The following is a 26,089-nucleotide window of genomic DNA, read 5'->3' as shown; positions in this document are numbered from 1 at the left end:
TGGGCTGCTGGGGGTTGTGGCATCGCAGTGGCGCTCTCTTAAGAATCGGGTGTATATAAAAATATTCACAATGTTGATGTTTCTATTTTACTGTTGGCGATGGAAAGACGTCATTCAAGACGTGCACATAATGACTTGAAATCCTAACTTTAACTACATTTTCACTTATGGAACAGTAGAGTAGTTTCAATATCACAAATGCAAAATTGGGTTCTTAAGAATTAGCCATAGAACTTCAATTTTTATGGTGGCGAGATTGGTAAGGACAAACGTCCTCCACATGATCGTACAGTGTGTAGCCAGAACCAATCACAAATGCCACCCGTTCCAAAAATATTTTAATTTCATATCTTGTTTTACACTGTATTTGACTAGGACTAGAGGAACAAATTACAACAATTTTCAAATAAACTTTCTATTGTACAGTGTGGAAACTTTAACTGGAATATAATTCCTAACTTGGATATACAACAACAGTAAACAAATTAACAAAATGTTAATTACTCTTTGACACGCGTTTTATTCTTTTAAAGAAAAAATATCGTTAGCAGGCAACACAGTACTTATGCATCTTTCTGTGGCAAGGGTAGAATAATTCAACTTAAGGCAAAAATTTTATTTTGTCTGTCCCATTCGTCCTGCGTCCCATTCCTCCACACTCTCCCCTACTGCCCCATTTTAGGGCCATATCTTCTTAAATTTATTGAGTATTGCCTAAATAATGCCTCGATTTTTTTGGCAGCCTGTACAATGTCATTAGAAGGCATGAGCAGTTTCCATTCATCCTTAATTAAAACGCTTCGACACAACTGACAGTGAACAACCTTGAACATTTTTTTGACCACAAACCCACTTATGTATTCAACTATATTTATCGCAAATAAATTAAATTCCTATCTGGTGGTCAGGTAATCATGGTCTCCGATTATTTGAAAATCGTCGTTCAATTCCATAGGTCTATCGCAAACTTTGGATTTTACATGGCTGCCTATATGTAAAATGTGAACATCTGCAAAATAATTTGTACAGTTGCCAGATGCATTAATTTCATGTCTTACCAACATTTGACGATAGGCACTTTGAAATTGTATAGCACTCGGATTATTATTATGTCCCCTTTTTGCCCTAATGGCACTGAAGAAAACTTTTAAATGGTTTTGGCTTAATTCATAAGTAGGGCCCGGATTTTAGGCAATTAAAAAGTCGGAAATAGGTGCCTAAAATAGTCCCTTAAACTACTGCAATAGTCCCTTAAAAACTGAAAATAAGCCATACTAGGTCCTTAAAGTTGTGGTTAATTAAATTAAAAAATGTGTTTTTAAAGTTTTAAGTAGGTACACACAACAAGATATTTACAAATTATTTTTTATTAATTAATATACAATACTACAAGTTTGTTAGTTATTTACATTGTTACGTATTTACATTGCATACAAGATATTGCTCTAAATTTTCTACTTTAAAACATTGTCGGTTATCCACCAAAATGGACTTATATTTTGAAAAACTTCTTTCTACCTCGCAAGAGGTAATGGGCGCAAATTTGTAATAAATTTCTTCCATTTTGGTGTCATGTTCCGGCACATCTTCACCTCTAAAAATTCTTGCCAATTCTAGAAGAAATTTGTATCCAGGATTTTTTTCAGTAACATCTTCAAGTTTTTTTAATGCTACTGCTGCTACAGGGCCTGGAGATTTTTTTAGGGAGGTAAATACGTTTTCAACAATTTTGATTGAATCGGTTAAAGGTAACCCATTTTTTTCCAATTGAGTAATACTTTCGCAGATTATTTTAAAATTACTGCGAACATAAATTAATTGGTTTTTTATTCCGGGTTTCTTCATTATAGACTGTGCTTTTTGAATAGCAACAGCAGAACTTCCATCAAAGGACATGACAACCTGTGAGTAGTTAAAAACAGTTTAACAATCAATTAATTTGCTTATCTTTTATATACTTACTTCTTTAATGGAATCAAAGTGTTCGCTGTAAAACATAGCAGCCTGAAGCCATGTTCCCCATCGTGTTAAAATTGGCTGTGGAGGCAGTGGCATTTCTTTTAGTTTTTCTTTGTACATTTCAACTCTCAAAGGTGCCTTAACGAAAATTTTTTTCACGTTCGAAATTAAATTATCCACATCTTCATATTGATAGCGAATTTTTTCAGCCACTAGATTTAAAGCATGCGCTAAGCATGTGACATGCACAATTTTTGGATAAAACACCTTAAGGTGTCTACCAGATTTTATCATATATGGTGCTCCATCCGTTACAAACAAAAGAAACTTTTCAGCAACAACTCTGGTACTCCACAAGATTTCTACGCATAGAAATTTTAAATCAAAATAAATTTAAAAAAGTGAAAAACCCTTACCTAAAGATTGATTTACGAATCTAGCTATTGTCTCATGATTTGTTCTTTCTAATTGTTTAGACGCCAAAAGATAAGATTTTCCAGGTTCATCTTCTGAAAGTTTCCCAACCAGACAATTCGCCACATATCGCCCAAGTGCATCTGTTGTTTCGTCAACTGAAACCCATATGTTAAAAGGATCCAGCTCATTCCGAATGCGGTCAATAGTCTAAAAGTGAAAATAATTTTAAATTAAATATTAAAAGATAGTATGTTCATACATCTTTGTAGCATTTTGGTAAATAATTTTTCCGTAAAGTAGACTCATCCGGAATTTTTCTACCACAATATTTTGTCAGAAAATTCTGAAACGCAGGATTTTGTAGTTTGTGCCATGGTATATTGGCAGCTAAAAAGACGTTACAAAGTTCCATATTGAATGTACTATTTGCCGATTCCTCCAAGTTCTGTGTCAGCAACGTTTGCCGAAGCGGTGTCATAATGTTCTCTTTATGGATGGCCGTTTGCTCATGCTGTTGCAAGTGACATTTTTTTTCGCATATAAACTACAAAAAATAAAATTTTCAAATAAGTAAAAAATATAAAATGACATATTTTTAATTATGCTTAACTTACCAGTTTACCACAAGCTTTACAAAACATTTCTCGGGTTGATTTTATTTCATATAAATCTTTCTTGCTTGTCCACTGTAATATTTTTTCGCGTAAACTAATTTTTTGTTTCGGCATTATGTTCACTTTAAACAGGTTCACAAGAAACACGACCACTGCACGGAGATAAAGTAAACGAGAAATGACAAATTTGTAATGCTTATATTTACGTCTCCCACCAAATTTCAGAGGAGATGGTTAATTTTATATTTCTTAAATTTTTAGAAAATGACACCCTTAAGGTTTCTCTTATTGTTTCACTTCGGGATTTTAATTTTCGTTTTTATGGCAAGGACCATTTTATAAACGTTAAAGCTTCTAACAATACCTAAGTATCAGAAAACATTAGACCGCGTATACCTGCACCCCTTCGAACAGAGGCAAACAGATAAACTCTGTAATTTATGCCAGTCCAGTCTAATGGTTTGTGGTACTTAGGTATTGTCGGAGTATTTACCGCTGACATCATGGTCCCAACCGTAAAAGCGAAAAAGTAATTCCTGTATTGTACTGCACTTTGTACATTTCAGTAATTACATCTCCTTAAATTTTAAAATCATAAAGCATTGTAAATTTTATTGAGGTACCACTTTTACATTTTCAATACCGTAAACTTCCCAGAATTCGAAAATTGGGAAAAAACCGCAAAAATGAAATTGATTTTTGGTCATTTTAGGCATGTTCAGGCAGTTAAAAGGTAAAATAGGTATTTAAAGGGCATTTTAGGCCGAATAGGCAGAATCAAATATGGCTCTAATTACTCTAATTAAGCCAGAAATCATTTATAGACAAGTTTCATACATGTGCCTTAAAAAATAAAAATAGTCCATTTTGCCTAAAATCCGGGCCCTATTCATAAGTCAGCAGATATCTCAAATTATAAGCTTCCTTTAACAGTGTATACAGTTCCAAACTGTCTTTTAAGCTTATAATTAGGCCCAAAAACCCTCTTTTCCTGCAGGACTCTACTGCTGGTACGCCATTAACTTTTAAATTTGAAATATATCTGGTTATTTCTTCTACGTTGTTTACCGACAAATCTAAATTATTTTCTGCACACGTTTCTGCATCAAATGCATCATTAATTATTTTAACAAATTTGGCTGTTTCCGTGCATTGTTTAAATTGTTGCACAGACTGTGCGCAAAATGTCAAGGCATCACTGACACTTTTACTGAACATCTGAATTGCCAAACGAACATTCATTTTCTCATTCTGCCAATTAAAGTGACGTTTTGACAATTTATTTGCCAATCTCAGTCCCTCCCCTTGTTCCCTATGCAAAAGTTCAAGGTAATACCACTGGATAAAATGCCCATTAATTTCAAAGGATTTTATTGTTCTACATGCATTCCGAATTAGCTTGATCATATGGCATGCATCCCAGAATAGAAAAATGGTATGCTTAGTAGCAGGTTGCAAAAACGATGGTTTAAAATTGTTTCCCAATTCAAAGTTGCAACCCAGTTTCTTGCACATTGAAATGTTCACTGCAGCGCCATCAAATGTGAGGGAATGACATTATTCCCCACTTCATCTAACAAATAAAGGCATTTGTTAATTAAGTTGACCCTTTCATCTGCATTCAGACCGTTAATCAAGAAATAACCTACGGGCACTTTCCAGTTATAGCAGTTGCCGTAAAAACAAGATTGTTTTTTGCCAGTTCTGAATTATCAAAATTTGCATCTTCAGAACTCATTCCCAGGTCCACATAGCCACAAAATCGTTTCCCACTCCAATGCAGGTGCTCTCGTATAGCCATTTCATCAACAATTTAAATTTACAATCGGACTTCTATCAGGTTTATTTTTGAGAGCGTCAAATGCTTCTTGAGTGAAGCCTGGTCCAGCATTAACTGTCAAGTACCACTTGTGGATGGTACTGGGATGTGGTAGGCTCTTGCTGAATGTATTCCGCACATATCGATAAGCCTTTGGACTGAATGTGTATCTTGGGCCTTGGCCCGACTTGCCTGTCTTAAAAGGTAAAAGTCCTGGAAGATTGCTACCCACCGGTTAGCGTATACACGTTGCCACTAAGAGTCCGTTCCCGTGGGAGGGCACCGGCTAGGCCGATGGGCTTCCCTCCCCCCTTAGTCCCACACGTAATTTGCAAACCACGGAGCGGTGGGATTGGGTAGTCTGCCGGAACGCTTTATGGGTAAACAAATTGTGGTCTGCCATTTACCCGTACCACGCCTGGGGGCAAAGACCGCAGTCTCCCCCGTCCTCTTGCCCGAAGGCAAGAAAGATCTTACACCGCGCATCGGTCCCCGAAACGGGGACCTTTGCAGTGTTTTACGCGCATCGGTCCCCCGAAGTGGACCCTTACGTCATCCTCTCATAACCATCTCATGTACCAATCCACAGCATGTTCGTCAACATCGGGGAGCTGTCTGCTCCCCCAATCTCTGCGGCCCGAAGACCGGTTCTCCGTCCACCTTTCGGGGACGGCTCATGTGGGCCCGAAGGCCCCACTCTCGGCCCCTGCCACAGGCCATCGCTCAAACCACTCGCATCCAAATCGTCGCCTCGGCATTGCCTAGTCGCTACTTCGGGGAGCTCACAGATCACTCACTATAGATGTGTATCTTCCATATTACCGGTCAGTACAGAAATTACAGCGCTCCAAGCGGCTGTGGGTAACATCACAAAGCCGCGAGCGGGAAATTCAATTTTACATATTCGTATTTTTGTGACGGTACTTTAACATAATATTTTAAATGACTCATATCAAGTTTATATGAGACCGCTAGATGGCATAAATCTAAAATTTTTGTTTATATCTGAGAGGGAAAAAAATCATTTTTAATTTAGTATAATTTATTTATTACATTAGGTAGTAGATAATTTAGTTTTACACTTAAGTTTTGACATGTACCTTTTTCTAGCTTCTAATTTAATTGGATCAACGAACATTGGGTTTGGTTTCTGTTTTAAAAATGCAACAAATTTTAGATCGTTACCAATTAAAATATTATTAATTGACTTACACCAAAAGTATAAAATACATCGCACTATTAAAGTGGCCACAAAATCTCCTACATTGGCGTGCCTTGTGCAATTTAATGCATTAAAATTAATTGTATTTAATAATGCACATTTTAAAAGTATGAACAAATTATTTTTTTATATAATTGATTCAAAAAATTGAAATTCACGCATAGTTATCTGTGCATGAAGTGGGTCATTTTCTTACGTGTCTTTTTTTTACATTGTTAGTAAGATCGAAACCATAGAAACCATACAAAACAGTGTGTGAAATGCAATTTCACGCATACGACTATTTCTGTTTTTCATTTCACGCACTGTTTTTTATTAGTTACCTAGCAACATGGTCACTGCATTGAAACTTCAGAGTTCCTTCAAAAATTTGAATTTTTAATTTCAATTTTTTGAATCAATTATAGAAAAAATATCGTTTATATTTCGTGAGCGAAGATGTTTTTGTGCATTCAAAGGCTTATACTGCCTCGACCTTCGTCTCGGCGTAAAAGACCTGTTCATGCACAAAAAACACTCTTCGCGCACTTAATATAAAAATAACTATTATTATGTTGTGGTATGAGATAAAAAAGAAGCGATAACGACTGATTTGTAACAAAATACAAAAAACTACCAGGTTTAACCAACATTGAATTTTGATATTGTCTTGCCTCAATGACTCCTAAATCAACGTTTCCGTCGGAATACATCAAAAGATGTTTGTTTACAACTATCGCATTGATTATTTAGCTTCAACACTTTTTTTTGCCACAAAACCAGCTACATAGGCAATTGTAGATTTTGCCACTCTACTTTTTTTAATTGTACCTATACTACCAGGTGCCCCCTGCGAAATGTCTTCACCGTTACTTTGCAAAGGATGGACACCAGCAATTTCTTCGCCAGTTAAAAAACATCTAAGATTGTCCAGAGCTCCTGTACTAAAATCATCTTCGCAGTTTGATCCAAGGGAACGTGTTTTTAAAAAATTATTAACTATCAATGATTTAAAAGATGTTACGAAATGTGAGACATCAGGGGAAGTATATCGTACCCCATGCGATCTTATACTGGCAAAGAAATTCTCCAGACAATCCTGGTTGAAAGCTCTGGGCAAAAAGTATTCAAGTTTTTGGAGCAAAACATATTTTAAATATATGAAACCCCGTAGTGTTTTAATCAGATTTTGCAGAGACGGGACTTTTACAAGCTTTCTTTTATCTTCATCCCAAAAACTTATTTTCTCCAATAATTTGATTGAATCTTTCCAGAATTTTTCATGTCCTGAATTTCTTTTTACTCCCCCTTTGAGAGGTTTACTTTTTTGTGAGATTTTTGAATTTCCATTTAAGCCGTCAAACAATTGATCAATAAATAAAATAAACTCGCCTGTTTCAGCAGCTTCTTTTTCCAGTTTATATTCTGAATCAATATCTAAAATTAAAGTTATAATAGTAGCGAACAAACATTTGAAGCCTAAAATTACTTACTCCATTGGGAAATTCGCTTCATTAACGATCCAACTTGATGACTGAATACTTGGGTCATGTGGGAAACTTTCATTTTGTTCATTTTTTTTTTTAAATGTGAGCATCAGTTAATTTGGTGCACAACTTAGTGTCATCCATTGTATCCAACATAATTATATAATTGTTCAATATGTTTCCACTTAGCAACTTTGGAAATTCCATTAATCTCAAAGTGGAGGTCTCTTTTAAGCAAATTATGACGTATCCCTTTAAAAATATGAGGAACATCATATAGCCTAGCATGATGTTATGACCTCTGTTATCATGTTCTTAATGTCTACAGATTTAGCTGGACCACTACTAAAAGTAAAGCAAAATGGTTGTTTCCATTGCCTAAATATGCCTTTAATCATAAAGACATTGGCATAGCCCAAGGATTGTATAAGAACATAGGATAGCTGGATGCCGGAATATTCTCGCCGAGCGTAGTGGGGGGCTGTGACGTCAGCCACGGACCAGAGACTGAATGCGTTGCGTATTACAATGATATATCCAGTCGAGTGTCGAGTTAAATTTTGTACTTTTCTGTAAAGTAATTCAATTATAATTTAATGTACCTATTATGCGATCGAAACAACATCTAGTTCTAACAGATACATATATTAAAATAAATCTAAAACTCTTGTCTCAAACCAAAATTAACGTACAATGAATGGTAATGATTAATGAAATATGTATGTACATTTGATCCGTCATTGTCTTGCTATAATACACGTTTTTATTATCTTATTTATATATTATTATACCGTGCGATCAATTAAAAAATAAATCGAGTCGGCGTGTTACCTATGGCAACCCATGCTATAGCATAGGCTCCAAAGCAAACTCGATTTATTTTTTAAATGATCGCTCGGTACAATTATTAGTTAGTACATGAATTTTTTTTTTTATTATACATAGGTAGTTACCTGAATCTTAATCTCTGTTTTTATCATACCTGAATCATAGTCCCTGTTTTTGACACTAAAATGCGTAAAAAAAGGGCCCTTAAACACTAAAGCTTTAAGGTCGCTTAGGTAACAACAAATTCACCTACATTTTGAACAATGATAAATACACACAGTTATACACAATTTATAATAAATATGCGTAGCAACGAAACAACACCAATTGATTATTTCTATATCAACGATTAATGACACAGATTAATACGGAAAAGATATTTCGAATTTTTTTTTTTTGTTATAATTTTCAGATTGCGGTGCAGGTATAATAAAAAATAGCGTGTGATTCACGTGTATAAGGGTCTTTAAAGAACTTGCTCTTAAACTCGTCGAACAAAAAAACCTCATATTCAACTCGTTCGTGTGTAAATTGGGGTCTTTATGGCATGAGTGGCCAGTTTAAAACGCTGTAAATTTATTTAAGTTAAATTTAAGTTAAAGATATGATATACAGCTTGAGAGCTGAAGGTAAAAATTCTTCAGAATTCTTGAAATTGCTTTTACGAGATATGTAGACCGAATTTGATGATACGAGTATGCAGTATACCAGTACTTATGTAGGTATGTACTTATAAACTCAACCAGGACTGTTTGGAGAACTTTTTCTTCCAACTTAGATGTCGAGGTCCGAATGAACATCCATGTCCCTTAGAAGCAATGAAAATGACGAGAATGATTATTTTAGGGAAGAATCCTTGTATTTTAGAAGCACCTATCTTAAGTTTTTGTTGATAATACCTGCATTGTTTTTTAAAGGTGAACACACAAGAATCGTTTCACCCGCGTTTTAAACTGGCCTATTCATGCAATAAAGAGCCCAACTTACACACGAACTCGTTGAATAACATACTATTATAATTAGAGTAAAAGTTAATTAGGTAACTGTTTTCCGCATTTTTTTAACTAGTTTCCGTTTAGTATCTGAATTTGGCGTAACAGTAGAAAGCTTACGTTTATTCGATTTTTTAGCATTATCAAGGGTTCTTTTTGTCTTTAAATAATTAATACGGATAACAGTCCTTAATTTACAAAATAATTTTATTACATCGAAAGATAAGTTTTCTCGTTTTTTAATTTTGAGAGCTAACTTTTTGACAACTAATGGCTCTTTTCGCAGTTTGTTTTCGCCATGGAATATCTCAAAATATTTGTTCCATCGTTTAATGGTCGTCAAAAAATCTGTTGATGGTTTAATAAGACCCCCAAAGGAAAGCTGTTGTACCCATGACGGTAAACTGTAGGCATTATCAGATTTAATTCTGTAAGTAAAATCGCCTAGTTGGGGATGAGTGTTTTTAAATTTCTTTGCTATAAAACCAGCAATGTATTCAAAAGCATCATCTGTTGTTTCGGGTGATTTTGCATCAGATGTTTCTGAAACTCCAGATGATGAAAATGAGCTTCCACTGCTACTTTGAGTTGCATTGCTCTCTTCCGGTAACTCAACTGAAACTTTAGCTTCTTCCAAGACCCTAGCAACTACATACTCTTCAGGAGTCGTTTCTTGGGTGTTCACCTTTAAAAAATAATATATGTATGTGACGAATAAACAAAAACTTTTAAGATAGGTACCTGTGCTTCTAAAATACCAGGATTCTTCCCTAGAATAATCATTCTCATCCTTTTCATTGCTTCTAAGGGAGATGGATGTTCATTCGGGCCTCGACATCTAAGTTGGAAGAAAAAGTTCTCCAAACAGTCCTGGTTGAGTTTATAAGTACATAAGTATTGTATGTCATCAAATTCGGTCTTCATATCTCGTAAAAGCAGTTTCAAGGATTCTATGGACATTATCATTCCCTTCTGAAATATTTGTAAAGAATTTTTACCTTCAGCCCTCATGCTGTATATCATATCTTTAACTTTATTTAAGTGTTGTTCTTGTTCGTGTAAATAAATTCCAAAAGGGGCTTTCATACGATTAGGATCAGGCGATGTTTTCACATGACTATTAAAAATATCAAACCAAGAATTAATGTCGTCTATGAACATCCCTAAATCCTCTGCTAGTTTTTCATCAGGGCCTGGTTTGTACCGTAATAAAGCCTGAGCAGTGTTACGAGATAGTAATTCTGCCGCTAGTCTTACGTTTTGTCGTTTACTTTTTTCAACTGTAATGTGTTTTTCCGAAATTTTATAACAAGAATTTACTTCTGTATTGGTTAACTGTATTAAACTTTCTAAAGGTTCTTTACGTATTTTTTTGTTTCCATCACTTTTTAGGATAAATCCTTTGTCTAAAATCCAATTACGGAGAAGTTTTAGTAAATGTGGAGCATCTGCGAAAACATAAATATCTTTTTTGACTTGAGGATGTTCGAAATAGGTTTTATTGATATCAACAGATAAATCTTTCCATAAACCAACATTACTGCTTCCGCAGTCACTGACAATTGCAACACAGTTGTACGATAATTTGTGCAATTGACTGATTATATCCATTAACACATCCCTTGTCATTTTTTGGTCAAAATCTAGATAAATAGGTTGTTTCCAAGTAGAAAATAGGCTTCTAACCATACAGACTTGCATTAAATTGTAGGGACCTAGAACCTGATCTTCACCAACGTCGTATTCAAAAGTCGATAAAACTTTGACTTCATCAAAAGAAAGGACTACAGTTTTCTCTTTTGCAGACATATTTTCTCCTGCTACCTTTAGAAAAGTTAATACATCTTTCAAAACCCCAGGCTTTATGCTGATTTTTGATGCCCAGCTTCTTAAAGTAGATAACGCTGGCAAGGGAAAATTAAGTTTGGTCCGCAAAAATATATAACATTTCTTGCTAAGGTAACGAACAGTGAAAGCAACTGCAATTTCCTCAGTAGTCCAATTGACGCGTTTCTTTTTGTTTAGAAGAATAGCAATTTGATTTTCTGTTAAAAGTTTTTTTTATAAAGTTAGCGCCTCCTGACTTTGTGGAGGTTTGTCTTCTTTATTCTTCTTTTTATAATACAGAAGTTGCTTCCTTTGCAAACTCAACTTCCGTTTCATAATTTCCATCTCTTTACATAATTTTGTGTGACTTGCGCGAAGCTTCGAATATTGTTCTGATATATTTTCTGCTGAGACAGTTAGAGGTTTATCCGAGTTATTGCTATTAAATTCGTCTGCTGAAGATGCTGCCAACGGCTCGTTTAAAGTAAGCAATGCCGTTGAAGAAGATGCCTTCGACTCTTCGGCGATTAACCTATTTATTTCTTCTTTCCTTTCATTTTCCTCTTTTTTTTTTAAATATCTTTCCTCCCGTACTGTAACATTCTTTTCATCTTTCGATATTTGTGGAAGATTTAAACTAGGCACAGCAGTTTTTTTAAGCTGTTTTCGTACAGGTAACCCTAGCAATAATTTGTTAGAATAAATAGGAGTAAGTAACTACTCGTATATACCGAGAACTATACCTATTTAATTATGAATAAAATTATTTCTTACCTAATAATTCATTTCTCATATCACGTTCATAATCGTTTGCAGTAAAGTGGACTGAGCAAATTTGGCTAGTATCGGGATTCCACTTATCTGCTCGTTTACAGCGTCTTATCCATTCTTTACGGACCGTATCTGATACAAAATTACTCTTTCCCTTTGGGAAGTTATGATACACGATTTCACTGTTGGTGACTTTTGTACGTATTCGACTGTTATTACAGCCAAATACTGCACAACGACGTCCTGGCATTTTTGTCAGTAAGTGATTAAATTTAAATTTAAAAATCTCAACCGTTTACGGTGCATAAGCGGATGAAAGAGCGAACTGGTCGCGGGTCCGTCGCTGACGTCACGCGAGAGTGGGGACGCGGCTCGACGCGGACAACATTGCAAGTATAGGGATTCGGCTATCCTATGTTCTTATACAATCCTTGGGCATAGCCAGCTATATGGGGCGTTCGGCGGTTTCCTAAATCCTCTAGCCCATCCACACAGTCAACGGATTTATTGTACGACAGTAATGGGCTCAAAGCCAATTCATCGAACACTATTGCACATGGTTTGTCACTGGGATGTTTTAATTTAGAAACTGTGAGTTTTAAACTCCTGACTATCTGTTCATTTATTCCTGGGCGAAACTGTATTTTCTTTAATAAATTTGTCAAAGTTCTTCGAGAGGGCAAGCTAAATATTGTGGAGAGCAGTCCATACCCTTTGCCACTCGCTTTTAATAAACTCAGGGAGAGTATTTTTTCATCTATAGTAAATCTTCTTGCTCTTGGTTGCAGATTCTGATTTTTTATTTGTGACATGATAAATGTGTAGGTGGTGTCATTTACATATTCCATTAACTTAGAAAATCTGGGACAATTTGCCACTTTTTCTGCACTTGATAATCTTACTTGAAGACTCTTGATCTTGTGATGCATCCTTGCAGTCTTACGACCCCATTCTCCAATCTTTCTATACATTTTTTTTACATTTAGGAGTTAAATGTGTAACCCGAGTGACATTGATTGATTGTAGGATACCTCTTTTCTTTCCTAGTAAAAATTATTGTTAAATGTTAACTTAATAACAACTTAATAACTGCACTATTACTTGATAGTATTATCCGTAATAGTGTATGTACTCCGGCAAAATTGCCGTGCCGCCGGGTGGAGGTGGGATACGAGAACTTATTTAATAACTCACTTGTTACAAAAACTTCGCTATTTCCTGAGAACGTGGCCTCTTCTGTGTTATGAGATAACGATTCTTCACACTCTACATTTTCAACCCCATTGCAGATGGAAGATGGCTTATCTTCTATTTCTTGTGAAATATTGGGGCATTTTTCAGTACATGTTTCGATTAGTTGTCCAACCGGAACATGCTCTTTTCCCGAAACCACTGTTTAAATAGGTATAATTAAACACACATCGGTCACATCTTTAAACAATTTACTTGACATGTACATTGTAGGGACAGCATCTTTGCGAAGTCCTCTTTTTGTTCCTGGCACCAGATATTCTTGCATGAAGTGTCGGTCACATACGAAATACGATTTGTATATTTGCCCCTGATTTAGGTTTCTCAGGCATGGTTGCTGAATGCTTTCAACCCACTTCTTGAATAATTCCTCGTCCTTTGGAAACCTGAACAACCAGGGACACAACACTTGTTTTTGTATTTAATTAATTGCGAATTATCCATCGTTGCAATTTATAACAAAGGAAAACTTGTTCAGTTTCTTCTCACTATATGGTAACCACACGAGCACACGAAGTCACGAACACGAATACGAGATGAACACGAGTCTGAACTGCGGTACCGACAGGACGGAAAATACCAGCATTGACGCCATCTGACGGTTGTGGGAGAAATTAAAACATGATTTGGTTTAACGCCATTTGACTTACACATCTATAGTGAGTGATCTGTGGGGGAGCTGTCTGCTCCCCTAGTTCAAAAGCCGGTGACCCGAGGGCCATCCGCCCCTGTCCATCTTTCGGGGACATCATCCGATGAGCGGAACAGATAAACCTTCTGAACCGCCCGATTTGCCCATAAAATCTGCTACGACCTCCTGCCGCGGCGTGATCTCGGGTGGTGAGTGCACACCTTCTACCACCAAGCCTTTGGACTATAGAAATGTAATGTAATCGCAAAAGCTCTGAGACTTGGCAAATATTTCTCTCTCTTTTTGCTTTTCAACATTATTTGCACCATTGCTGCCATTGAATCAGAGGCTCCTTGCTGTAAAACAATATACCGGGTGTTTGGTGTTTAAGGTAACACACTTTTCCGAGATGCACAGCTAGGTTAAATGAACAACTTTTCTTAGTGACATTTTTTTCAATTTGCTTTTTTTATTACGCTGAACTAAACTCTATTTCCACTGTTTGAGAGCCACTGTTTGTGTCTGTAAACACGTAATTATTAATACCAAGCTAATACAGGTTTGTAAAGGAAAATGCCTTAGCTGCCGCCTTTAGAATTTAGAATTTCCGTGAATCTCAAACAATGGTTCCTCAAATTGAAAAAATGATTACTAGAAAAGTATAACACATATGTATTAAAAAATGTTACTGGAATAAAAGTCTTATTTTGTCTGTTTCTTTACACGGGAGAAGTTTGTTACATTATGGTGTAACACAGTTACACACAGCACCGGAGCTGTATTTTTTAGGTAGCGGCTCGTCGTTCGGACAGACTCTTGGATTCCTCCACAGAGTCCGGTACAAATCGTAACAGGGCGCCAAGTAGCTTGATTTGCGGCTCTGTGCTACTGAAAGCCACTCAAAAAGAAACGAACACAAACTTTCAACAATATATTGACTGCCTGTCAACCACTCGCACCTATCAAGCGGCGAGCAACTCGTTTACAGTGATCTCAAATTTTACTGGCCAGTCAAGAGTACCCTTGTTCACACTTGGGCGCGAAAAAAACAAAGCAGTTCAATGGTAACACTTAACTAGGGTTAGTGACAGCTTATAACTAGGTTAACAATTACAACAAGATTCAAAATTCCGTGATTGACTCTCTCTACCTTCGACAAAACAAACGGAAACGACAAACGGTAAGTCAGAGTGCGTATTCGTCGCAGCTCCACGGACACGGGTAATCAAATTGTCTCGACAAGACAAGACGACGACAATCAAGAAAAATAGTCCAGGCTGGCGAACCGTCCTCGACGCGTTACGGTACGGTACGATATACAACGATTTTACAACGATACAAATAGCGGTAGGGTACGAAACAGTTCTGGCCTGCTTTCCGGGAATCCTACGAACTACGAGGTGGACTCCGGGCGGCTCCGGTAATCCGGGTCCGTCCTGCAACGGCGCCTCAAGAGGGGGTGGCGGTCGTAGCCCTCGCTGAGCGGGACTGTGTCGGGGTCGTGAAGCAAACTTTCGCATGCAGAGGTGGCTCGAACGGGATCTCTCACCCCAAACGGTGGTACTGCAGCCTTATCTGCGATTCTGCTAGCCGATTCGCGCGATAATTACCTTAGATGGCGTCGATTTTGCTGGGTTGCAGGTCGGAAAGTGCGTCTCAGTACACGGCCATTACGGAAAAATGAAGACGGAAACTAAAGGGTTTTTCCCTCTTTTCGTCACTCGCGCGGTGTTCTCCTATTGGCTCGGCACGGGCCGGAAGCGCGCTGATTTCAGTTCGCGCAATTTTGCCAACTTAACGTGGTGCGTTTTCCTGACCCGTATCCGATTCCGAGTTGATTGACCGGAATTAGGTTAGGTTGTTTGTTTACCCGCGCGACGTGGGCGAAAAGCGGGATTCGGGAAGAAAAGCGAGACTGGAAGAGGATGAGGAAGGAGTCCCGTCCCAGGGAAAGAACGGGAGTTTTGCAATGGGTCATCCGGGGCGGAGACGCCTTCCGCGGCTGAGTAGAAAACATTTAGACAGGACAGCGGTAACGAAAAGAAGTCGCAGCCGAGACGACTTGTCGATATGTAGTGGCCGACACACTGAAATTCTGAGGCACGGTAAAACGGTATTTGTCCGGGTGCCTTACGTCCGGTACCGAGAAAGAAATTTAATACTGAAAATTTTAGGTTCGACTCCCTTCGAGGGCTGAGCCGAGATGCGACCGTGTCGTCGTCGAACCGAGCGTCGAGAGTTACGTCACTGATCTGTTTTGACTTTTTATTGTGTTCAGGTGTTCGCACAAAGGTGTAAAAGTACTCTGGCATATGCAAGACCCGCTCCGCCTCCTGCACCGGCGATTTTGTTACACAGCCTCCCCCCTTAAATAAAATTTTGTGACCGAAGGGCGCAAAATTTAGAACGATTCGGAAAGGAGGTTGTCGCGACAGGGGTGGTACGCTTTTTACTCAGAGTCAGTGTCGGACTGAGGCTCATAATCTCGGTCGGAATCGCTCTAATCGGATCCGTCCTCAGCATCCCGCTCGTCACCGGGTTCGAAGTACGGCTTCAAGTTTTGACACATGCCATCAACCTCCGCGGCTACCGTCGGGGTTCAGGAGTTCGTAAATTATCGGCGAAACTCGTGTGGACACGTACTTGGGTGCCAGTTTGGCGGAATAGCCTCGATATTGATCGGAAAGGGTCTTGCTTCGACGCCAAACTTTCTGTCCGGGCTCGAACTGCAAGTCCCTTTTGTTCTTGTTATAGACGTTTCAGTAACGCATGTGAGCGGTATGCAATTTTTGCCTTACCGCTGCGAAAACGGCAGTGAGGTTGGTGATTTCGGCAGCGTACCCGTCTCTGTCACCCGGCATTATTTCGATATTCTCGCCATTCGGCTCGACGTTACCGTAGTAGTTTCCGCTTAGGGGTACGTGGCGGGCGAAATTCAAGAATGTCGGCGAAAATCCCGTTATTTCGTGGCGCGCGGTGTTGATTGCGTGCTGGATTTTTGGTATTTCTGCATCCCAATTGTCGTGAGTGTCGACGTAGCTCCTGATTGCGGTCCCGACCGTCCTGTTGGAGCGCTCCACGAAGTTCACCTGTGGGTGGTACCGAGCGGTAAACCATATGGCTTGACTTCGTACTTATTTGCGAGTTGTGTTCGGGCCCTGCCTGCAAGTCCCGTCATCACACATCACGAACTGCGGGGTGCCGAACGTTAAGAATACTTGGTCTTCGAAGAACCGAGTTATCGCCACGGCGCTCGCCTTTTTCATCGGAAGTAACATGGTGTATTTGGTAAACCAGTCGCCCACGACCAGTAGGTACTTATTTCCGTTCTTCGACCTCGGGAACGGTCCCATCATGTCTATCGCCACGATCTGCCACGGGAAGCGGACGTTCTTTTCTCGTCCCATCAGACCGATTTTACCGCACAAGTCGGGCTTTTGTTCTCCACACATTTCACACGCTTTCACGTACTTCGCCACGTCCTTTCGTATGTTAGGCCAATAATAATTGGCTGTCACCCGCGCTAGTGTCTTAAAGTAGCCGAAGTGTGAAGCGGTGGGTGGATCGTGCGAGGCTCGGAGGACCTCTTTGCGGCGGTTTACTGGTATGTATATCTTCCATTCCCGGACGTTCGTTTCGAGAGGAATCGCTGCGGACGCGTACTTGTAGATCACATTTTCTCGGACTCGGAATTGAGGGTAGTCGTCGGGGCGAGATTCGATTTTCGGGCGGAACTCACGGTATGCTCGGTCGACGTTATCGGGGTCGATATTAATTACGCAAATGTCGATACTTTCTCTCTTGTCAACGGTTTCCGATTCCTCCGGGAAGGCGCGGGACAGCGCATCTGGTACCTTCTGATACGCTCCTTTTCGGTATTCGATATTGTTGGAGTTTGAGAGGCCAGCGGGCTAACCGTCCAGTTGGGTTGCTCATTTTTTGCAGGAACTGCAGGCAGCTGTGGTTGGTAATGACTTTACACTTTATACCCTCGACATAGGGTCTGAATTTTTCTATCGCGAAGATGACGGCGAGGCACTCTTTCTCTCCAACACTATAATTCCTCTCGGGTTTACTCAGAGTTCGGCTCGCGCCGGTGTCCACCAGGAATCGCTCTTTTGTGGCGACGTCGACTACGAAAAGGCGGCGTTGCTGGAGTACCGGACCAATTGCCGCCGTGAATGGTCCAGTACTTAGTTTTCCGCTTGGTAGGAACAAGGATTTGGTCGCTTTCCCCTTGAAGCGGTTGTGGTACCAGCAGATTGTGTTTTCTGGTTTGTCTTGTGGTGCTGGTGATTGGTTACGGCGCTGCTGGCGGTTGCATGCTTTGCTGAGCTCGGCTACTTCTTTACGTAGTTGCACGAGTTCTTTGCTAAGGTCGGTTGTAGTTGCTATTTGAGTGGCGTCAATGTGTGGCGCAGTGGGCAACATCTCGTGGACCTTGTCTGCGAGTTCAGCGAGCTTGTCGAGGGTGGAGTCTGTCTGTGTGGTCAAGATCACCTGAGTTTGGTGCGGTAGTTCAGCGAGCTTGTCGAGGGTGGAGTCTGTCTGTGTGGTCAAGATCACCTGAGTTTGGTGCGGTAGGCGATTTGTCCACAGGGATCGCAGAAGGTTCTCTGGTACTGTCGCTAGGCTTCGGAGGTGCCGTAAAAATTCAGAGGGTTTGCGGTCCCCTAGGTCTTCTAGTTGGAGAAGTTGTTGAATGCGTTGCTCTTCAGAGCTCGACAGGCGGGATATTAAGGCTGTCTTGAGTGCTTCGTACTTGTCGGTCCTAGGTGGTGTTTGCAGAATGTCGTGGACGACTTGTGGGTTCCGGAAGTCAAGGTTGGAAACCACGTAGTGGAACTTGGTGATGTCGGCCGTGACGTTAGCTAGTGCTAGTTGGCTTTCAAGTTGCGAAAACCAAAGCGCGGGCTCGTTACTCCAAAATGGTGGGACTCGAACTGTGACGCGGTCTACCTCAGGGTTGCGGAGCGCAGGGGCCTCAGTCTGCACGGGAGCTGTGGGTTCGCCGTTGTTGGGCATGGTGCGCAGTCCAGGGGTCAGAAGTTGGTAATCACCACACAACACTCGCGAATGGTAACTACGTTGGCAGACTGGACTGACACTACTGGGGGCACTTGGGAGCACTGAGCACTGCTGGGGGTACTTGGGTACACTAGGGAGCACTGAGCACTTCTGGGGGTACTTGGCTACACTAGGGAGCACTGGGGTACACTGACTCACAACTGAAGCACTGGAAGACACTACTGAATCACTACTGGAGCACTGTTTGTCGGGGCCACCACTGTTGGTTGCACTTGACTCACTAAGACCGGAACTGATTTGGTCGAACTGAACTGCTGAACTGCCGGGTGTGACGCTTGGGTGGAATATGATTCCTTCTGGTGCCTCACAGCCCCAATTTTTCTTTTTCTGTGTGTAATTTTTCTTTCCACTTGTTTAATATTTTCACAATTTATTTTAATGATTGTTCTAAGTTTAATAAATCTTTCGCATGAATAAAATTATTCAGCTGTTACGTAACTGCGTATTTTTCCTTAAGTTCAGGTCCATGGTACTTTAGAAAATATTTGTTCATTTTTTTAACTTTTAAAAGCCACGAATTTGTGGGTTTTATTAACCCTCCATGAGAGTAAATTATGTTGATGTTCGGTAAGCAATTGATGGGTGTAATTGCTTAGATCGGGATACTTATCTTTAAATTTTTTTGCGATGTACCCAGCAATATAATGTAAAGCATCGTTTGGTAGTCTCTGTGTTACGACCATCATTGGAAGAATTTGAAGAAGAGGAATAAATGGATACTAAGAATTCCAGGGTTTTTACCAAAAATAATCATACGAATTCGATACAGAGCATTTAACGGCGAATGAACTTCTTAGTTAGAAAAAAAAGTTTTCCAAGCAATCTTGATTTAACCGGTGTGTGCATATTTGGGTAGCGTTCAATTGTTCTTGCATTAATTTAAAAAGAGATTTTAATGATTTGGTTGATATAATAATTATGCCCTTTTGAAATATTTGAATATTTTTTCCCAAGAGGTTTCATATTTTCTGTTAACTTGATAATTTTATCCAAATGTGCCATCTGACTTCACCAATGCCAGTTAAAGTTAACTGTAGGTTAAAATGCTTCGTTACCTTAGTTACCTATTGTTGTCACAATGTTTTCGTATATTTTAATCTGTAGTTAAATTTAACTTACGTTGGTGAAACCGGCCCCAAATTAATTACGAAAGGATTTTTGTTTGATAACTTATTGCGTAACTGTTAAATATATCAAACCATATGTTTATGTCGCTAATAAAACTGGCTAAATTCAAAGCAAGAAGAGAGTCTACACCTGGCTTGTAATGACCAATAGCTTTTGCAGTAGTTTCTTATAACAACTGGACAGCCAAACGAACATTTTGTCTTTGAGGTCCACTTTCTCTCGATATGTTTTTTTGAAAGTTTGTAACATACATTGACTTCCGTGTCTGTTAATTTTAACAATTCCTCCAATGGGTTCTTGTTTATTAAACTTCCATCTTCTAATAGGAAGCCGGTATCTTAATAAGTTATTGGTATTACAGTGCACGTGCTTAATAATTGAGGTTGGGAATATATTTTGTTACAGGTACAGGTCGCAAAACGTAGCTTGATACTTAAGATGCGCAAAAAGAAGGAGAAATCCGGCTTGCAAGAAAGACCGATCCCCACTACTTCCCACAATTTCACTGCGCATCCATTTCCCAAGTATCAAGCTACGTTTTGCGACATGTACTAACGACTGCTAATAACCAGTTCCTTATTAACATTGTATGTAATGCTGTCCAGCACAGCTGTCAAGTTTGAATTTTTACATTTCAACAAGCTGCACTTGCGCAGAATCGACCATAGTTGCCAACCGGACTAAATACTGGGTTTACTAAAACCCGGTTCTGCTAAACCGGTTTAGAGGACCGAAAAACACTCATCAGTTTAAACTGGATTTAATTCGGGATTAAAAGTAAAACCAGTTTCGGTGATCTCAAGTTTAAATCCGCACTGAAAAACCGGGCCTAAGAAACACGTTAATCGGTGGCAATTATGAATGTAAATAACTGAACCGAGTCTAAATATTTCCTGCAATGAGTGGACATCTTCAGTTCCCTATTATTATTAGAATCATAAATACAGCTCTGCAAGTTCTGTAACAACTAGCTATCTCTAGTTACTTAATTTCAACATAAATAGCAATGAGTATTTTTTGTGCAATAAGTTGGTACCTATCTTAAGTTATCTGGTTTTAGCTCTGAACATGTTGTAAAAAATGGACATCTCTAGTTACCCATTTATAATAACATAAAAACAACAGCAAGTTAAAAATTATTTCAAAATTGACATTTGCACGGTGCTCTTCGCGATGTTATACCTACCCTTCGGATCGACCATCCTTCTTCTAATTTGGAAAGAATAACCACTTTCGCGTATTCGGTTAGATTAGGCATTTTGTTTGTCAAAATTGACATTGATCTTTGACAAAAAATGTAAGTGCATTTTACACTGTAGAAAATTAGGTATACAATTGCGGCCACGGAATTTTGGCCGTCACTTTCATGTCAATTAAAAAATTTTTGATGTAGTCCATGCTTTATTGTCATTATGATTGACTTTTGGAGTTGACATCCAAAAATTTGTCAATGTCATACTTCATTCATAGTTGCGAACATGCTACCAATACCCTATTTCAATAAAGTGCAGATAGTATCTCTGTTCCAAAATTCCACGAAATGAGGAAGCGCGTTTTCTTGCGTCAGTCAGCATTAAAATGACAAGTCTTGTAATATTGTATTCTCAATTTGGTTGTAGGTCGTAAAATTTTATTGCATATTATGAGCGATTAACGGGCACAATGGTTGGGTTTGAAAAGGTTGGGAAGCGGCGCGTGCCGTTTGCCGTACAATGCAAATATACAAAATGTACAATACAACCCTGCTTAAAATATTACCTGCTAGTGGTAAACTAGGAAGATCTTTAACTTAAAGTACCATAAAATTTTACGACCTACAACCAAATTGAAAACACAGTAATAGAAAGTGAGGTTACGAATAAGTAAGGGCCGCTTTACATTCATGTCAATGGAATGACAAGTGACGGCCAAAATTCCATAGCCGTGATTGTACTCTATAATTTTGAAATTAACTGTACTGTAATGGTCCGAATAGGTTCGATAAATTATAGTATATTGGGATATAAGGTTAGGAAGTGCATTATGACAGAATCGAGAAAGAGTTTGAAAAATCGAGACGAAGTCGAGATTTTTCAACTTCCGAGATTCTGTTATGGCACTTTTTAACCATATATCCCATAACGTTTTTCGCACAATCGCTTATACGAAAAAAAATGGCTTCGAAGTAATTTTTTTGACAGGAATATTTTGAAAACATTAATGTCATTAATGACTTAGCTCAGTAGGTATCGGTGTCGTTAATTACTTACAACATTAGGGTTGTTAAGTTCAACTTTCAGATTGTGTCAACAACAATTGTAAGTAGCTATAACAACACGATTGCGCGAAAAGAATTTTATTTTCAACGAAACGTCTTAACAACCGGGACGGAAATGCTGGTCAGTTGTAAATTTTATTTTCTCGGTGCCTTTGTCGGCAAGAGTGGTACCACATTTCTTAAGTGAAATCTGCCAACCTTTCTTTGAAAATGCAGGTACGCATCCGGTCCAAACACCACACAAAGATACAGGCGAGACAACTGAACTGACCTTTACTAACACCTGAACTGCGCTCAGTATCCTGGTCTGACAGGACAGAAATGACTTCTTGGGCTTTTCTCTTGACGGAGTTACTGATTTTTTGTCTTACCAATAATTCTTCTTCAAAGTTGTGATTATGAGTACAATTTTTTTTGAAAAAACCGATTTTAGAGTGTAAATAGTTGCTACACAATGTTTCTTTGTGCACCACCACACTGTTCCTTCACTTGTTTTTAAGACTTTGTGTTTTTGAAACTTGTATTTTTCAAAAATTAGAAACTGTCCACGTTGACTTAAAACATAGTATCTAATTTTTCCATGTTTACTCTTTCGGTAAAACTAAAATTCACAAATAACTTAGTTATACTTATTTATAACCTACTGATTTGTATTTTTTTCTCAACCCCTTACTACTTCTTCCAGCCCTTAGTAAACTTATTCTGAAATTTTTTATTGGCCTATTGCCCTTCTTGGCCCTCCTATCTGAATGCTCCAATGGACAAAAATTTAATGTGTTGACTCGTCAATAGTTGTGCCCTTTTTGCCAACTGAAAATGTACCATCTAATGGTAAGTACTGAGCACAGCTCAGATGAGGATAAGCAACCTTTCAAATTACCTGACTATCTGTTCCTAATCTGTGCTCTGTTCGAGTGCCTCTGATTATTATTGGACACCAGGATAATTTTTGCTGTTTTATAATGTATTGTTACAAATTTTTGAACTATTATTTTATTGGGACGAAAACGTGTATCAAAAATATTTTCGCAGTCTTCAAAGTTGTATCACAATCAATAATAAAATTAATATTCTAAAAAAAGTAACAAAATAAACAATACATTCTGTTTCAGAACTAGGAATTATTATTCTGAATCTGGACTCATTAACTTCTTTATATTTTAATCGCTTAGTATTTTAACTAGAAGTGTTACCACCAACTGCGGAGCGCATTGCTTCTGCAAGATTATTTATTGCCTCAATTTCTTTTTCTTTTAACGATTTTTTTTTTCAATTAATGGTAACACTTTTTCTTAAGGCATTACCACTGGGCCAGACAATCTATCTTGACCTAAGTTGACACATTTCTTCAGAAACATGCATAAAAACAGTGTGGGCATTGCCTTTGCTCAATCCAAATTGATTACCAATACCGCGAAATGATTCTTGGTTTCCTAAAGTCCAGAATGTTAATAAAATTGAATCTATTACTCTAATTGGAGGTCTTCCGACATTTTTCAACTTCAACCTATTGTCATTCACTTCATTGCATAATTCCTGGGAACACAAGGTTGTAATCATTACCTACTTCACTACCTATATGAATACTATGCTTACCTCTACAGAAGTTTTAGACATTCTGAAGTGTGACTTAAAATCCGTAACATCGTAGTACATTTTCGACAAACTTAATGATTTTCAAATGTTTTTTTCGATGTTTTAACAGCACCACAAGTTCACCTTTTGAATCAGAATTCTCACATTGGACCTTAGAAGTAATCACTTGCGCCGCGATTGCAATAAGGGCGTTTTCACTTTGATAAGAATATAGCAGAATATAGCCTAAGGGAGTTCGTTTCGGCTCAGGGACGCGAGGGTCGCGGGTTCGATTCCGACCCAGGGCGAAATTAAAAAAAAAAAGACTATATTCTGTCTCGTGATTCGGAAGTCACGTTAAGCCATTGGTCCCGGTCTATTGAGTTGGTCATCATGCCCCTCATAGATTTGTAAACCAGTCCCAGACTGTGTAACAAATTTTTTTATAATTTATTAGGCAGAGTCCGTTTCGGCTCAGGGACGCGAGAGTCGCGGGTTTGATTCCGACCCAGGGCGAAATAAAAAAAGAAGAAAAAAAAAGGCTATATTCTACCTCGTGATTCGGAAGTCACGTTAAGCCATTGGTCCCGGTCTATTGAGTTGGTCATCATGCCCCTCATAGATTTGTAAACCAGTCCTAGACTGTGAAACAAATTTATAATATTATGACACCAAAATTGTTATTTTTGGTTACTTGTCAACCTCTCGCCAATTTCCACCACATCCGCCGACACTAAAGGTCGGTGGAAGTTGGTGGCAACACATGAATTCCATCAGTACTTTAAGAACGTTCCTTTGTGTTTCCACCAACACGATTAAGAACGATTTTGGTGAGATCAACTTCACCTGCTGGACACATGTGAATAAAAGAACGCACCCTCTTTAGCTTGGTGAGTGGTCGATGCGATCAAGCAAGCCATGGGTAGCTTTGTAAGTTTTACTTTTTCCACCAAATTTTTGTGTGATGTAAATCAAATATTAACTGTCATCGCTGTCATTTAGATTCAAAATCTTCGTCAAGCATTCATGTCCAAATCTCGCGATCTTATGTCTGATGTTCTTAAATTTAACCGTTTCTGATCTGAAAATTATTGGTGTCCGTCGTCGGTCAATCCGACCGAACATTATGCCCGTCCAGTGCCGGGCAATATTGCAAAGAAGTTTGGGTTTGAGAAATTAACCGGATTCTTAAACCATAAACCGAACCAAATTTGACCGAAAAGTGTGTGGCCGGTCTAGAACATTTTGAAATTCCCAAGCAAGTTATTAAAATTTTAGAAAACGATGCGATATGAAGATGACACGTTTGAGGTTATGTCTCGTTCCATATGAATCATGAGTAATTTAACCTGGAAAATAGTAAATAGAAAGACTTTGCGGCGTCTCTGTTAAGTACATTATCGTAATATTTGAATATTTTTTAACAACTACCAACGCACTTTTCCATGGAAACTTTTAAATCCCTAAATTCAACTTGACGACTGAAAATTTCCCAAAGACCACTCACCAAGATAAAGAATAGAGTATAGTTTGAATTTTTTTCCTCCGCAAAAGTTACTCTTAATTGTAGTCGCGATCTAATTAGTCAAACGGCTTTAGTTCTTTATCGTTTCAAAATTTTGGATTAAATTCTTTATCGCGAAGTATGTGATCTTCTTATTTACCGATTGGGGAAACGTGCTCTCACCAATGCAAACAATTATACAATCATTATAAAACATTTTCATTCCTTATTTGTGTCTTGGAGTCTCTAATTCGGGAAGCTACCGCCAGTGTCCGTCCCTCTAAGTTTTACCGCCCGCACGATTAACCCTATTAAAAAATTAGTAAAAATTACGAAACTTTAGGGTTACATTCCCTTGATATAAGATTTCAAATGTGTGTAATCAATTTTCCCTTTTCACTTAATTCAGTCATAAAATTAAAAATGTTGATTTGAGTAAAACACATTTTTTTTTCGTACACGCTTATAATTCACAATTAATTCAAAGAACACATTTATGAAATTCGCATCAAAAGATAATAAATAATTATTCGTTTTTGAATTATTCCACTTTTAACATTAAGAGCGAAAAGTGACCAAGATTTACAACTGCAGTGTCAAAAATAAATATCTCATTGTTGGAAAACATCTGTTGACCACTTTTCTAGTAATTCTTAAGTCCCTAAAGGGTACCATAAAGAAACTACGTCACCTGACCGCCTAATTTAATAATAAATCATAGCTAAATTTTGCGCTTTAAT

At 38.4% G+C, this 26,089-nt stretch overlaps 1 protein-coding gene and 2 long non-coding RNA genes across 3 annotated transcripts in view; 1 reads left to right on the top strand and 2 right to left on the bottom strand.

The window, feature by feature from the left end:
- The window catches only part of LOC138128742 (uncharacterized), a 97,659-nt gene that overhangs the window by 57,939 nt on the left and 13,631 nt on the right, over window positions 1-26,089 (top strand). The window lies entirely within an intron of this gene.
- LOC138128797 (uncharacterized) lies at window positions 1,376-3,879 on the bottom strand. The gene is made up of 5 exons (XM_069045006.1): window positions 2,991-3,879; window positions 2,636-2,920; window positions 2,376-2,583; window positions 1,963-2,321; window positions 1,376-1,902 (listed from the first exon to the last, which is right to left on the bottom strand). Exons 1-5 carry the CDS (start codon window positions 3,102-3,104, stop codon window positions 1,414-1,416), a joined length of 1,455 nt encoding a protein of 484 aa, XP_068901107.1. The 5' UTR covers window positions 3,105-3,879; the 3' UTR covers window positions 1,376-1,413.
- Window positions 12,165-13,548, bottom strand: LOC138128799 (uncharacterized). The gene is made up of 3 exons (XR_011158915.1): window positions 13,362-13,548; window positions 13,110-13,307; window positions 12,165-12,958 (listed from the first exon to the last, which is right to left on the bottom strand). It is a non-coding gene; the product is annotated as an uncharacterized lncRNA (long non-coding RNA).

This window comes from Tenebrio molitor, chromosome 4 (genome assembly GCF_963966145.1).
Source record: "Tenebrio molitor chromosome 4, icTenMoli1.1, whole genome shotgun sequence".
Taxonomy (NCBI): domain Eukaryota; kingdom Metazoa; phylum Arthropoda; class Insecta; order Coleoptera; family Tenebrionidae; genus Tenebrio; species Tenebrio molitor.
This window is presented reverse-complemented; position numbering and strand designations above follow the sequence as displayed.

Excerpts from the sequence above, each read along its gene's own strand:
- LOC138128797 (XM_069045006.1), bottom strand. The coding sequence starts at position 3,104 with ATGCCGAAACAAAAAATTAGTTTACGCGAAAAAATATTACAGTGGACA. Across the intron at positions 2,584-2,635 it reads TACCAAAATGCTACAAAGAT|ACTATTGACCGCATTCGGAA; the intron begins GTATGAACATAC and ends TTTCACTTTTAG. Across the intron at positions 2,322-2,375 it reads ATTCGTAAATCAATCTTTAG|AAATCTTGTGGAGTACCAGA; the intron begins GTAAGGGTTTTT and ends TTCTATGCGTAG.